Below are 15,213 nucleotides of genomic sequence, written 5' to 3'. Positions count from 1 at the left end.
AGAAATGTTTGCAAATGTATATTCCTAATTATTTATTAATGTATCTATTTATTGTGTATTTAACATTATTTATTGTTTATTATGTATCATGTCGTATTTGTATGTTTTATTATTTATTAATTATTTAATTTCATTATTATTATATATTTGATTCCGAAAAAAGGGCTTCACGGTGGCAGAGGGGTTAGTGCGTCTGCCTCACAATACGAAGTTCCTGCAGTCCTGGGTTCAAATCCAGGCTCGGGATCTTTCTGTGTGGAGTTTGCATGTTCTCCCCGTGAATGCGTGGGTTCCCTCCGGGTACTCCGGCTTCCTCCCACTTCCAAAGACATGCACCTGGGGATAGGTTGATTGGCAACACTAAATTGGCCCTAGTGTTTGAATGTGAGTATGAATGTTGTCTGTCTATCTGTGTTGGCTCTGCGATGAGGTGGCGACTTGTCCAGGGTGTACCCCGCCTTCCGCCCGATTGTAGCTGAGATAGGCGCCAGCGCCCCCCCCCCCGCGACCCCAAAAGGGAATAAGCGGTAGAAAATGGATGGATGGATGATTCCGAAAAAGTATAAAAATCGTTTCACATGAATAAAAAAATGTTGAACATTTTCGATTTCCCACTCGGAGCTCTGTCAGGAAGGTATGCAAATGTATGTAATTAATTATTTATTCATTTATTGTGTACTTAACTTTATGTATTATTTATGTAGTATTTCTATTTATTAGTATTCATTATTATTATATATTCCAGAAAAGTATAAAAATAATTTCACATAAATACAAATTTTCGATTTCCCGGTTGGAGTTGTCAGGAAGGAATGCAAATGTATAACTTTATTATTTATTAATGTCTTTATTTATTGTGTATTTGTCATAATTTTTTTTATTATGTATTTGTTATTCACATTTAACTACAAATAAGTATACAAATCATTCCACAGTAATAAAAAAAAGTGTTTGCAAATATATGTTCCTAATTATTTATTTATTTGTGTAGTTACCATTAATTATTGTTTATTATGTAGTATTTGTATTTATTATTATGTATTACTTATCTAATTTAACTATTAAATATTTAATTCCAAAAAAGTATACAAATCGTTTCACATGAATAAAACATTTTGAAAATTTTCAATTTACAGGTTGAAGTTGTGTCAGGAAGGAATGCAAATGTATGTTCTTAATTATATATACATTTTTTGTGTATTTATCATTGTTTTTATGTATTTTGTATTTATTATTCACATTTAATTATCTAAATCAGGGGTGCCCACACTTTTTCTGCAGGCGAGCTACTTTTCAATTGACCAACTCGAGGGGATCTACCTCATTTATATATATATCATTTATATTTATTTATTTATGAAAGAGACATTTTTGTAAACAAGTTAAATGTGTTTAATGATAATACAAGCATGTGTAACACATATAGATGTCTTTCTTTCACGAAGACAAGAATATAAGTTGGTGTATTACCTGATTCTGATGACTTGCATTGATTGGAATCAGACAGTAATGATGATAACGCCCACATTTTCAAATGGAGGAGAAAAAAAGTTGTCCTTTCTGTACAGTACCACATGAAAGTGGTTGGTTTTTGGCATCTAATTCATCCAGCTTCCATACACTTTACAAGAAAAACATTGGCGGCAAATTCCGTAGCTTGCTTGATTGACATTCACGGCACCCGAGGGTCTTGTGAGATGACGCTGGCTGCTGCCAGTTCATTATTATGAAAAAATGACAGAGAGGAAGGCGAGAAACACTTTTTATTTCAACAGACTTTCGCGCCATCCCTTCCGTCAAAACTCTAAAGGCTGACTGCACATTTCCTATCTTCACAATAAAAGCCCTGCTTCATGCTGCCTGCGCTAACAAAATAAGAGTCTCGGAAAGCTGGCGTGCACATCACTTGTGCACGCCAGCTTTCTGAGGGATCGCTTGTGCACGCCAGTTTTCCGAGACTCTGTATTTAGTTAGCGCAGGCAGCATGAAGCAGGGCTTTTATTGTGAAGATAGGAAATGTGCAGTCGGCCTTTAGAGTTTTGACGGAAGGTACGGCGCGAGAGTCTGTTGAAATAAAAAGTGTTTCTCGCCTTCCTCTCGGTCATATTTTAATAATAATGATCTTGCAACAGCTAGCGTCATCTCACAAGACCCTCCGGTACCGTGAATGTCATTTAAGTGACGTCTTGGTGAAGATTGATGATCACTAATTTTTAGGTCTATTTTTTTTAAAAGCCTGGCTGGAGATCGACTGACACACCCCCCGCAGTCGACTGGTAGCTCGCGATCGACGTAATGGGCACCCCTGATCTAAATGAAGAAAAAGCATTCCACATTGATAACAAAAAAAAAATCTAAATGTTTTGTATAAAACTCAGCATTCAACACAGAAGTCACAAACTGTCTTGAGTGTAACATTTCAAACGCATTTGAAGATTGTTCTCCCACGGTGTGCCACAGAGTTCTGTTTTAGAGCCGGTTTGATAGTCAAACGTGAGTTGTTGTTCACATAGATCCTATCAAACTGGTAACGCACACATTGTTGTGTGTTACAGCTTTGCCGTACCACAGCTTGCTCAGCGATGGAATAGACTCTTTAGGTAAGATGCGGAACGAAAGATAACCGTAGAGCAAAAATCTGCCATACTCAACAACTTACTCTCTCTGACAAGAGATAAGTACTGCAACTCGGATCCTTAACAGCACCGGTGCAGACATACAACGTAGTAAAAAAAAATGTAGCTCTCTCTTCCTCTTTTTAGTACTCAATGACAGCATTGACATGTTTGTACAGCGATCCACACATCACTTCTTCATTATGCACCAATCAGGGTTAAGACGAGGGGGTTGCTTCATCAAACCTAACTGTGAGCAACAAGTGTGACTGAAGGGCTTGTAAGATGTTAATGTTCTTGTGCAGCTTCATGGGAAGAAAGGTAGTCCGCCGTTCCTACTAACAGCCGTTAAGAGCCCAAAAAGCAAACACACTTCCCGGCCTTCACAATAAAAGCGCCGAGCCAAAAAAAACAAGTGGCCCAGCTTACACGAGCATGTTTTGTTGCACATTTGCTGTGTTCTGTAATTATTTTGGTTTTGCTGTGATAATTATAACAAAATGTATATAATATGGGTTTTATGTCATATTTCTTAATTGTGAGTGCTGAAAAGTATCAAGTATCAAATGGTCAACGTTAGCATGCTAACATGTTAACTTTTTTTGTTGTTGCTATTTTTGCACCCCAGTAGTAAACACATGCTAACATCAGCATGCTGACTTATTTTGCAAATTTTACAAATATATCCGCCAGAGTATAAGAACTACGTACTTGAGTTTAGTATGCTAACATTAGCATACTAACTTATTTTGCTAATTTTACAATACGCCAGACTATAAGAACGAAATACTTGAGTTAAGTATGCTAACATTAACATGCTAACATTACCATGCTAACATTTTAGCCTATCTTACCGCCGTACACCTCAGACGCTCGCTTACTGTTAGCAGGCTACATTTTTTTCTGCAAATTTTGCATGTTTACGCCTCGGTGTCATAGAGCTTGGTACTTGTACTTTTGGATTTCTGATCGACTTGCGCATGTCGGCCGCTAGGGTGTTTCCGCGTCTTGCGCACATAGCGCATTTACGCGCGATTTATCCCGAAACTGCAAATTCTAGTTCATTATTTAACATGATTGAAGTATTTAAATTACAATTCAGTTCAACTTACATGTCACAAAATCCTTCAATTAAAATGCCATGTATTAAACAGGGCTGTGCAACGATTAACATTTTTAATTGCGATTTATCCTATCATCTGAAGTTAACTCATAAATAATTGCTATTAATCGCATTTTGACATAATTTTTAAAAGATTTAAAAAAGTGGCTTCGGCAGATCATTTTCAAGTTTTTAATACTATCAACATTGGACTGCACAATTTGTTCAAAAGTTTAAACTATGCTTTTTTAAATAACTCAACACAAAATGTACACACACGTTTTCTTACACGCCACAGACTCTCAATGAATTAAATTTGGAATATGCTAAAACTTCACAAGCACACATTGTTGGTCAAGAGAGCAGCGGTCCAAAGGAAGTATTTGGTTGCACCCATGTGCCATAAGCAGCATTTTGAAAAGAAAAAAAAAGAAATCACCAACGGCAACTTGCTAACACATGTTTACCACTTCTGACACAGGCTCACGAAGAAAAAAAACTACTAAAATCGACAATAAATAGTTTGACTTTTTGGACAAGAGCGATGACTCGGCTCACAGTGGCAGATGCAGATGGCTTTGGTCTCATCGGGAGAACCGACCGTTTCTGCTGTTTATTTGCGCTCCCCTAACATCTTAGTTCTGAGTGGTTGATCTTTCTCGGTGCTAGCAACACACAGTGTTTCTGTTCTATCGCAGCTAACACCTTGAAGCTATTTTTTTTTCTCCTAGCTGCAGTTTTATCAATCATTTTCTCAGAACTCAAACTGTTGTTGTTCCATCAGTGAGTAGCTCCTCGGATGTGGACAAAAAGAAGAAACAGAAGGGAAAAGGAACACCGGAACAAAACCTGAGTTTGAGTCTGCCCACCAAACTGGCCATGCTACAGGTAGACTCGTCAACAAACTACAGTAGTACCTCAACGTGCAAGTTTTATTGGTTCTTTGACCAAAACACTTGTATCTCAAATCAGCCCAACCCATTGAAATTAATTGAAATTAATGCAAGCCCAAAACAGCACAATGGACAATGAACCGATCAGTTACCGGCTGGTCGATAATGCTGAGATAGCATGATATCTTCCAGAATCTGAATAGCAGTGGAGAAGAGTAGCTGTTCTTCAGGCGATGTGCTGGGATTGTTACTCTCATACTAGGTTTGGCAGCAGCAGGACCGGAGAGGAGGACACCACTCGTTTGGAGAGACCGACTACCTGGATACTCACTGCATTGCGGAGCAGCTCCAGGAAGTGGGCAGGAAGCCGAGCCGTTTGTGGAGGAGCAAGTCTCGGCAGTGCCACTGGAGGACGTCGCCGACTTTGGAAAACCAAGTCATGTCCTTTTCTAGCTATAAACCAATGCAAACAAGTCAGACCGGATGTTTTTAGTCCGATTTTTACGGGGTTCACTGTGGCATTCGTTACACCAGCTAGCGGCAAGGAGGCTCGTAACTCTCATTTATGCCCGTAACTTAAAGTAGTGCAGAAAGCCGAGAGACAGCTTGTATCTCAAAATACCAGTAAGCTGAGGTACTACTGTACAAGTCGTAGAAAGGTAATAGTCTCTTCTAACGGACTTGGGACTCTGCAGCTGTACAGCAGGGAGCTGGAGGCAGAGTTTGGACCTTTTAATGACTGGGTGAACACGTACGAGCTGTTCCGAGGGAAGGCTAACGAGGAAGAGGGCTCGACAGACGAGAGGTTTGTCGGCAAGTTTAAGGTGAGAATTTTCAACCAATGAACGTCCCCAACGTGGACTTTTTCTTATGCCGCAACACGAGTTCTCTTTCTGCAGGGTCGTTTCTGCCTGTATAAGCTGCTTGGGGACGAGGACGGAGACTGGGACGAGGATGACGGACAGCTCAGAGTGAACAGAGGGATCCCAGCCAACAACCCAGTCCAAGTCCTGATTCGGGTTTACATCGTCTCTGTGAGTTGGCTTGAAAAACAACAATGCATCTTAAGTACTGCTGATGTTTTTTTGTTCTCCTGAAGGCGTCTAACCTGCACCCTGCAGACCCGGATGGAAAGGCAGACCCGTATGTTGTTGTTCAATTGGGCAAGAACGAAATTAAAGACAGAGACAACTACATCCCCAAACAGCTCAACCCTGTCTTTGGAAGGTGGACACCTTTGTCTTGTGGAAGTCTCCAGCGAGCTCCTCCTTCAATTTGTTCCTTCTTTCCAACAGGTCGTTTGAGATGCAGGCGACATTTCCCAAGGATTCTCTGCTCTCAGTGCTCATTTATGACTACGACATGGTGGGAGGGGACGATCTGATAGGAGAGACACGGATTGACTTGGAGGACCGCTTCTTCAGCCGACACCGGGCCACCTGCGGACTCCCTACGGAGTATAGCCTGTGAGTTTCAGCTAGCAACTCTTAACGTGTAGAACTACGTCTTCACCTGCAGCACGTGTCCCCCAGTGAAGGTTATAATGCCTGGAGAGACTGTCTGAAGCCGTCAGAGCTGCTGTCCAAGCTGTGCAGAGAACATGGTCTGGATGGTCCTCATTTCAGACCGGGACGCATCACTGTGGCCAACAAAGTCTTTGCTGGAAAGACGCTCTTCATGCAAGAAGGTACAGTACACAGCATGGAGAATGATACCCTGGCAACGTTCCTGACTTATGAAAACTGTCCTAGATGAGGAGCCCACAGAATCCTATGAGCACTTGTCCTTAAAGATCCTGCATCGTTGGGGCGAGATTCCAGCTGTGGGGTGCAAGCTGGTGCCGGAACACATTGAGACCCGAACTTTGTTTAACAAAGCTCGGCCCGGGATGGACCAGGTAGGACTGAAGAGTCTGAGATGCTTTACATGGCGTCTTAGGTGCTGGTCTTTTAACTCATGGTTGTTTGTGCTTGAGGGAGTAGGGTCAGGTCCAGATGTGGGTTGACATGTTCCCCATGGATCTGCCTCATCCTGGACCAGCAGTGGATATTTCACCTCGCAAGCCCAAAGGGTGAGGCAAGCATCTTTGTAGAACCACATCATGCAACCTGATACTGAACGCAAGTAAATGTATCCAGCTATGAGCTTCGCGTCGTCATCTGGAACACAGAGGACGTCATCCTGGAGGACAGCAACTTCCTGACTGGTCAGAAGTCCAGTGATATTTATATCAAGGGGTAATGGCAGTTTGCAAGGTGACCGGTAGCGTTGCCACAATGCTAGACTTGGACTCCTCCTCCTTGTTCACAGATGGCTCAAGGGTTTGGAGGATGACCGCCAGGAAACAGACGTCCACTACAACTCGCTGACGGGGGAAGGGAACTTCAACTGGCGCTTCGTTTTTCCTTTCAGCTACCTGCCCGCTGAGAAGGTGCTCATAGCTGAAGGTTTATGATGACTTTGACCAAGACTACTCATAAAAGTTATATCGTTTTTGTCTGAGAGGGTTCCAAAATACTGCATCATATACAACAACATAACATAAGGGAGTGGGCTGGGCTATGTGGGTTAGATGCTAACACTACATTCTAGCATCTTTCTAGGTTAACAACACTAGCACAGCTATGTGAGCTTCATGTTAACATTACATTTTACCATCATTCTTGGTTAGCATAGCTATGTGGGGTAGATGCTAACATTACATTTGAACTTCGTTCAAGGTCATCAATGCTAACGCAGCTATGTGGGCTACATGCTAACATTACATTTTAACATATTTCTAGGCTAGCAACACTAGCATAGCTATGTGGGCTAGATGCTAACATTACATTCGAACATCTTTCTAGGTTAGCAACACTAGCACAGTTATGTGGGCTAGATGCTAACATTACAATCGAACATCTTTCTAGGTTAGCAACACTAGCATAGCTATGTGAGCTTCATGTTAACATTACATTTTAGCATCATTCTAGTTTTGCATAGCTATGTGGGGTAGTGCTAACATTACATTTGAACACCTTTCAAGGTCCACAATGCTAACACAGATATGTGGGCTGCATGCTAACATTATTTTTCAACATCTTTCTAGGTTGGTAACACTAACATAACTAAGCGACTATGCTAACATTACACTTCAGCATCTTCCTTGGTTAGCAAAATGAACATAGCTTTGTGACCTGCATGCTAACATTACATGTTTACATCCTTCTCATTTGCAAACACTGGCATTGTAACATGAGCTACATTCTAACATTACATTTTAGCATCATGCTAGGTTAGCAACACTAACATAGCTTTGTGACCTGCATGCTAACAGAACATTTTTACACCCTTCTGGTTTACCAACATTGGCATGGCTAAGGGCGCTACGTGCCAACATTAGATTTTAACATCCTCCATAGTTAGCAAAAATGAACATAGCTATGTGGGCTATATGCTAACATTAAATTCTAACCTCCTTAGTTAGCAAAATGAACATATCTATGTGGGCTACATGCTAAAATTAAATTCTAACATCCTCCTTAGTATAATGAACATAGCATTATGGGCTACATGCTAACATTACATTTAACATCCTTAAGTTAGCAAAATGAACATAGCTATGTGGGCTACATGCTAGCATTACATTTTAACATCCTGCTTAGTTAGCAAAATTAACATAGCTATGGGGGCTACATGCTAATATTACATTTTAACTTCCTCCTTAGTTAGCAAAATGAACATAGCTATGTGAGCTACATGCTAACATTAAATTCTAACATCCTCCTTGGATAGCAAAATGAACATAGCTATGTGGGCTACATGCTAACATTAAATTCTAACATCCTCCTTACTTAGCAAGCTATGTGGGCTACATGATAACATTAAATTCTAACATCGTCCTTACTTAGCAAAATGAACATAGCGATGAGGGTTACATGCTAACATTAAATTCTAACATCCTCCTCACTTAGCAAGCTATGTGGGCTACATGATAACATGAAATTCTAACATCGTCCTTACTTAGCAAAATGAACATAGCTACGTGGGCTACATTCTAACATTAAATTCTAACATCCTCCTTGGATAGAAAAATGAACATAGCTATGTGGGCTACATGCTAACATTAAATTCAACACGTGTTGATTGGATTGTTGGGTGTGGGCCTGGGGTGCCCTTGCGCCCTGCCGCGCCACCCTTGCACGCCCGGTTTCACACCGTTGTCTGAGCCGGGCTTGTGGGGGGTTGTCCCTGGGTGGCGTGGGTACGCGGCCGGACCTGTAGGGCTTGGGGGTTCGGCTAGTTCTCAGTAGACAGTGGATGCCTGGACTTCATTGCTGTCCCTCCGACATGTGTATGGATTTGTTGCCGTATAGATATTTGTGCGTGTGTATGGATGGATGCAAATGTGTGTATGTACATATATTGGTGTGCATGTATGGTTACAAGTATATGTGTTCATAGATGTGTATATGTATGTGCGTATGTGCATGTGTGGGTATGTATACATATGTATGTATGTGTATGCGTGTATATGTATGTATATATTTATGTATGTTAATATTTATGTTTTTATGTATGTATACACGTGTATGTATATGTTTGTGCATATATATAGGTGTATGTATGTGTGTATCTGTGTGTATGTATGTATGTGTAAGTGTATATATGTATGTATGTATGTGTATGCGTGTATATATTTATGTATGTTAATTATGTATGTATACACGTGTATGTATGTGTGTATGTTTGTGCATATATATAGGTGTATGTATATGTGTGTATCTGTGTATGTATGTATGTGTAAGTGTATGTGTGTATATATGTATGTATGTATGTGTATATGTGTGTATGCATATGTATGTGTGTGTATATATATATATATATATATATGGCTATATAATATGTATGCCGATATGTGTATGTATGAATATATACATACACACGCGTGTGTGTATGTATATATGCAGATGTATATAGTTGTATATGTATGTGTGTGTGTATGTATATATATGTATATATGTGTATGTATATTTCTGGGGATACGCTCTGGGCATGCTGGTCAATCGGGGTCGGCGCCTCAGGCTACTGCATCCGGGCTGCATGTCTGGGGCCCCTGGGTCCCGCTGTCCATCCCTTCCAGGTGTCCTTCTTGGTTGGGGCCGGCTGGGTCTAGTCCCCTCATCCATTGTGGTAGCTTAGTGCTGCAGGGTATTCCGAATTGCTGCGAGTCGGCCAGCTGCTGGGGTAGTGAGGTTGTGTGTCAGCCTGTCTGTGAGCTTATTTTTTTTTTTTTTTTTTGTGTGTGTGTATATATATGTATGCGGAGGTATGTGTGTGTATGTATGTATGTATATATGTGTATGTATATATATGTGTATGTATGTATGTGTTTGTGTATGTATGTGTATATATATGTATATGTATGTATGTGTGTACGTGTGTGTATTTATGTGTGTATATGTGTATGGATGTGTATGTATGTATGTGTGTACGTGTGTGTATTTATGTGTGTATATGTGTATGGATGTGTATGTATGCATGTGTATATATATGTATATGTATGTGTGTGTATGTGTATATATATGTACATGTATGTATGTATATATATATATATGTATTTGTATGTGTGTGTGTATGTATATATATATATGATTTAATGTATTTATTTTGTTTTTTGTTTTGGGGTTTTTTTTAAAAAATGTTTCCTTTTCTCCCCTCCCTCAGGGGGGTACTTCGACAGGGCGGTTGCTGGTTGTTCCATCTCCATCGTTGGGGTCCCTGCGGGTGGGGTGGGTTGTCCCCGCGGCCCTGCGCTGGGTGGTCCTGTGACGGCCGGCTCGGGTGGGGTGGCCTGGTGTGGGGCGCGCCGTGCTCCCCTGGGGTGGGGGGGGGGATTGGGGGGGCCCGGGTGCTGGTGTGGCGGGGGCGGTCTTCCCGTCCGGCTGCAGGAAGTCTCTGGGTTCCCCCGGGCGGGGCGTCCCGTCTTTCTGCCCGTGTGGGAGGGTCTCTCTCGCTGGCTTGGGCCGGGCTCTGAGATTCCCGCCGCTGGCCGGCCTGGCTGCGTGGGGCGGGTGGTCCCTGGTTCCCTGGGCGCCACACCTGCTGTTTGGGTTGGGCTCTCTGGGCGGCTGGGTCCGCACTCTGGCTCCCACGCACACTAGGGGTCAAACATATTCTACATACAAACACACATATACTAACAGAACACACACCTTTACTCATACATACAAACGTCCATTCATTGGTACCTACGCTCCCACATACATACATACACAAATACATTACATATCTACATACTCCAAGTCCGTCCATCCACGCGCACATTCACAGTACGAACATACATATACTGTACATATACATTCACTGTACAAACATACATATACTGTACATATACATTCACTGTACAAACAAACATACATATACTGTACATATACATTCACTGTACAAACAAACATACATATACTGTACATATACATTTACTGTACAAACATTCATATACACATTCTGTTCATATACAAGTACATATACATACATACACACTCATGCACATAATCATGTTTCATCAAACATATATCAATGCTGTTGCCCTAGGGTAAACTGGGTAACACAAGGCATATTGACAGAGCTTAAACCATTGTTACTATAACAATCTACAAGATTAATATAGGTTGCCTGTTTCTCTTCCCTTTCATCTTTCGGTATTCCTTCTTCTTTTTTTTTTTCTTTTTTTATTTGTTTTTATTATTTATTTATTTTTTTTTTATTATCTTTCTAGCTATCATTATGTATACGTATCGTTGCATTTGAACAACTTTATTGTTGATAATAGAGGTAATCTATTGGTTTTGTTCATGATCAATAGCACTTTTTCTATTGGTATTTGTATTGCTCCAGTTTTAGTGTAAAAATGCTCAGTCATTACTATATTATTTATTTCACTAACTGCTTATTTGCTATCACTTTTACGATCATATTTGTACATATGTATGTGCTGGTGTTCTATTGTTGTTGTTGTTATTGTTGTATTTGCTGTTGTTGTTTTTGTTTCTCTGTCTAATCCCCCTCTTATCTCCACAATTTCCCGCTCTGTCTTCCTTTTTTTCTCTTTCTATCCCCTCCGGCTGCACCAAATGATAATATAAATACATTTAATAAAGTCACATTCAAATAAGACAACAAGAGAAGTATCTTACACTTCTCTTTTGTAAAGTAAATCTGAACAGCCGATATGGGCATCTACATCAACTATATGATTTGCCTGAGAAGCTGGACCAGACAAAAAAAAAAAATAATAAAAAAAAATAATAATAATTCTAACATCCTCCTTACTTAGCAAGCTATGTGGGCTACATGATAACATTAAATTCTAACATCGTCCTTACTTAGCAAAATGAACATAGCTATGTGGGCTGCATGCTAACATTACATTTTAACATCCTCCTTGGTTAGCAAAACAAACATAGCTTTGATTGATTGATTGATACTTTTATTAGTAGATTGCACAGTTCAGTACATATTCCGTACAATTGACCACTAAATGGTAACACCCGAATAAGTTTTTCAAATAGTTTATGTCGGAGTCCACGTTAATCAATTCATGGTATGGTACGTTATTAGCTATGCTAACATTACATTTCAACATCATGCTAGGTAAACGTATTATATATAATTATGTATAACTTCACATCTTTAAATGAGATAGTTGGCAGAGCTTAATTTTAAGATGTGTAGAGAATGACATGCACCCGGGCATAGGTTGAATTGGCAACACTAAATTGGCCCTGGTGTGTGAATGTGAGTGTGAATGTTGTCTGTCTATCTGTATTGGCCCTGCGATGAGGTGGCAACTTGTCCAGAGTGTACGACGCCTTCCGCCCAATTGTAGCTGAGCTAGGTCCCAGCGCCCCCCGCGACCCCAAAGGGAATAAAGCGGTACAAAATGGATGGATGGATAGAGAAAGACAGTTGTCACTCTACCAAAATACTGTTCCAGAAAGGGTGGCGCCCTCTGGTGCCGTGGAGTCGTCTACTTGGTGATAAAACACAACTCAGCAGATTTTCTGATGTTTTAATTCCACATTTAGGTGTTGGTGGTGAAGAAAAGGGACAACATTTTCTCTCTGGATAAAACCGAACAGAAGCTGCCCGCCATCCTCATCCTGCAGGTGTGGGACTTTGAGACGCTCTCGTCCGACGACTTCCTAGGCACGCTGGAGCTGGACCTGCACGGCTTCCCTCGCGGCGCAAAGACAGCCAAGTCGTGCAAGGGGGACGTCTTCACGGACGGGACGGAGCAGATCTCCATCTTCCAGCAGAAGCGGTCCAGGGGCTGGTGGCCCTTCAGGAAGTCTGGAGAGCTGACGGTACGCTTAAGAGGTCCCAGACCAGGACTTGATGACACTGATATGTTTGTATGTTATATCCAGGGGAAGGTTGAGGCCGAGTTCCACCTTGTGACAGGCGAAGAGGCTGAGAAAAACCCAGTTGGCCGAGCCCGCAAGGAGCCAGATCCACTACCCAAACCCAAGTAGGTTCTCAGCTCCATGGATTCTTTTTGAATTAGGGACATTTTTGAAACAAAACCCGATGTCACGGTCTACTGATTACATTAAACATTCAAACTAGATGCTAACATTAGCCACTAAACATGCTAACGTCCCCCAAACTAGGCTTGTACGGTATACTGGTACTAGCATAGTACCGCAATTCTAAGGAATCATATTCGGTACTATACCGCCTCTAAAAAGTACTGGATCTCCGCCCCACTTTTTTATTTTAAACTAGCATGACGGCCCGCCGTCATCAGGTCATAACATTGATGGTTTTAGGAGCAGAGGAACATGTTCGATATTGCACACACACGGAGTACTTACAAGCAGACACAGTGTGTAGACAGAAAAGGGAGAATGGACGCATTTTTGTTTGAAAACTAAAGGTGAAGTTATAACACTGAAACGCCCTCAGGAAGAGGTGCTTTAGCTAGCGGCTAACGTTCATCCGCAGTCGGCAGTGTTTTAGCTACTTCTAAATCACTAATTCTCGTCTCCATGGCGACAAAGTATGTTTCTTACAAGTAACATTATCACTAGAGTATGAGGAATAGCTAAACATGCTTTACTACACACCTAAGGAGGATACAATAGCTCACCGGTCTCACAATGTAAACAAATGCAATGAGTGGATCTACACCTGACATCTGCTGTAATGATACCAAGTACAATAGCATATTTAGTGAATACTACTATGATTACATTGATATTTTTTAGCATCACAAAACATTTTAAATTGGTATTATTTTTATAAACTCATGAAATATGTCCCTGGACACATGAGGACTTTGAATATGACCAATGTATGATCCTTTAACTACTTGGTATCGGATCGATACCTAAATATGTGGTATCATCCAAAACTAATGTAAAGTATCTAACAACAGAAGAATAAGTGACAAGCCTACCTCAAACAAGCGCTCACAGCCTGCATTCCTCTCACCAGCCGCCCCGACACGTCCTTCTCGTGGTTCGTCAACCCCTTCAAGTGTTTTTTCCACCTGGTGTGGCGGAACTACAAGAAGTACATCATCGTGGCCCTGGTGCTGCTCATCACCGTGCTCTTCCTGGTTCTGCTGCTCTACACGCTGCCAGGCGCCATCTCCCAGAAGATAGTCAACGGGTGATGCCCACGCGCAAGCTTGGCAACAATCACTTTCGTTCGAAATCAGAATACGTCTTTTGTGACTTTTCAATCGCCCTTTGGTGTATTTTCTTGGGGGGGGGGGTGTATAGTGTATATATATATATATATATATATATATATATATATATATATATATATATATATATATATATATATATATATATATATATATCTCGAAGGGGAAGGGGTATGCTGCCTGCAAATTGTGTGTATATATATATACAGTGAAAAAAAATAAGTATTTGAACACCCTGCTACTTTGCAAGTTCTCCCACTTAGAAATCATGGAGGGGTCTGAAATTTTCACGGTAGGTGCATGTCCATGGTATGAGAGATAACAAAAATCCAGAAATAACAATCTATGATTTTTTAACAATTTGTGTGATAAAGCTTAAAATAAGTATTTGAACACCAACATTAATGTTTGGTGGAGTAACCTATGTTTGCAATTACAGAGGTCAAACGTTTCCTGTAGTTCTTCACCAGGTTTGCACAGACTGCAGGAGGGATTTTTGCCCACTCCTCAAAACAGATCTTCTCTAGATCAGTCAGGTTTCTGAGCTGTCGCTGAGTAACACAGACTTTCATCTCGCTCCAAAGATTTTCAATTGGATTTAGGTCTGGAGACTGGCTAAGCCACTCCAGAACCTTGATATGGTTCTTACGAAGCCACTTCTTGGTTTTCCTGGCTTTGTGCTTTGGGTCATTGTCATGTTGGAAGATCCAGCCACGACTCATCTTCAATGATCTGACTGAGGGAAGGAGGTTTTTGGCCAAAATCTCACAATACACAGCTGCAGTCATCCTCTCCTTAATACAGTACAGGCGTCTTGTCCCATGAGCAGAAAAACACCCCAAAACATGATGCTACCACGCCCATGCTTCACAGTAGGGATGGTGTTCTTGGGATGGTACGCATCATTCT

At 41.0% G+C, this 15,213-nt stretch overlaps 1 protein-coding gene across 2 annotated transcripts in view; it reads left to right on the top strand.

Annotated features, from left to right (window-relative positions):
- Positions 1–14,366, top strand: part of fer1l6 (fer-1 like family member 6) — a 61,228-nt gene extending 46,862 nt beyond the window's left edge. Inside the window, exons 32-44 of one of the 2 annotated variants that reach the window (XM_061879489.1) lie at positions 2,556–2,600; positions 4,502–4,605; positions 5,306–5,434; positions 5,510–5,644; positions 5,710–5,837; positions 5,906–6,076; positions 6,143–6,297; positions 6,362–6,507; positions 6,593–6,681; positions 6,749–6,847; positions 6,921–7,041; positions 12,677–13,119; positions 14,088–14,366. In XM_061879489.1, the coding sequence (XP_061735473.1) occupies positions 2,556–2,600; positions 4,502–4,605; positions 5,306–5,434; positions 5,510–5,644; positions 5,710–5,837; positions 5,906–6,076; positions 6,143–6,297; positions 6,362–6,507; positions 6,593–6,681; positions 6,749–6,847; positions 6,921–7,041; positions 12,677–13,119; positions 14,088–14,268 (1,946 nt within the window). In that variant the 3' untranslated portion in view covers positions 14,269–14,366. Of the gene's footprint in view, positions 1–2,555; positions 2,601–4,501; positions 4,606–5,305; positions 5,435–5,509; positions 5,645–5,709; positions 5,838–5,905; positions 6,077–6,142; positions 6,298–6,361; positions 6,508–6,585; positions 6,682–6,748; positions 6,848–6,920; positions 7,042–12,676; positions 13,120–14,087 lie in introns of those variants that run through there. The other variant, XR_009802936.1, reaches the window with a different exon arrangement.
- Positions 14,367–15,213: the final 847 nt, after the last annotated feature.

The sequence above is a fragment of the Nerophis ophidion genome, linkage group LG19 (genome assembly GCF_033978795.1).
Source record: "Nerophis ophidion isolate RoL-2023_Sa linkage group LG19, RoL_Noph_v1.0, whole genome shotgun sequence".
NCBI lineage: Eukaryota > Metazoa > Chordata > Actinopteri > Syngnathiformes > Syngnathidae > Nerophis > Nerophis ophidion.
Note: the sequence above shows the minus strand (reverse complement) of the source record. Positions and strands in the feature narration are given on the sequence as shown.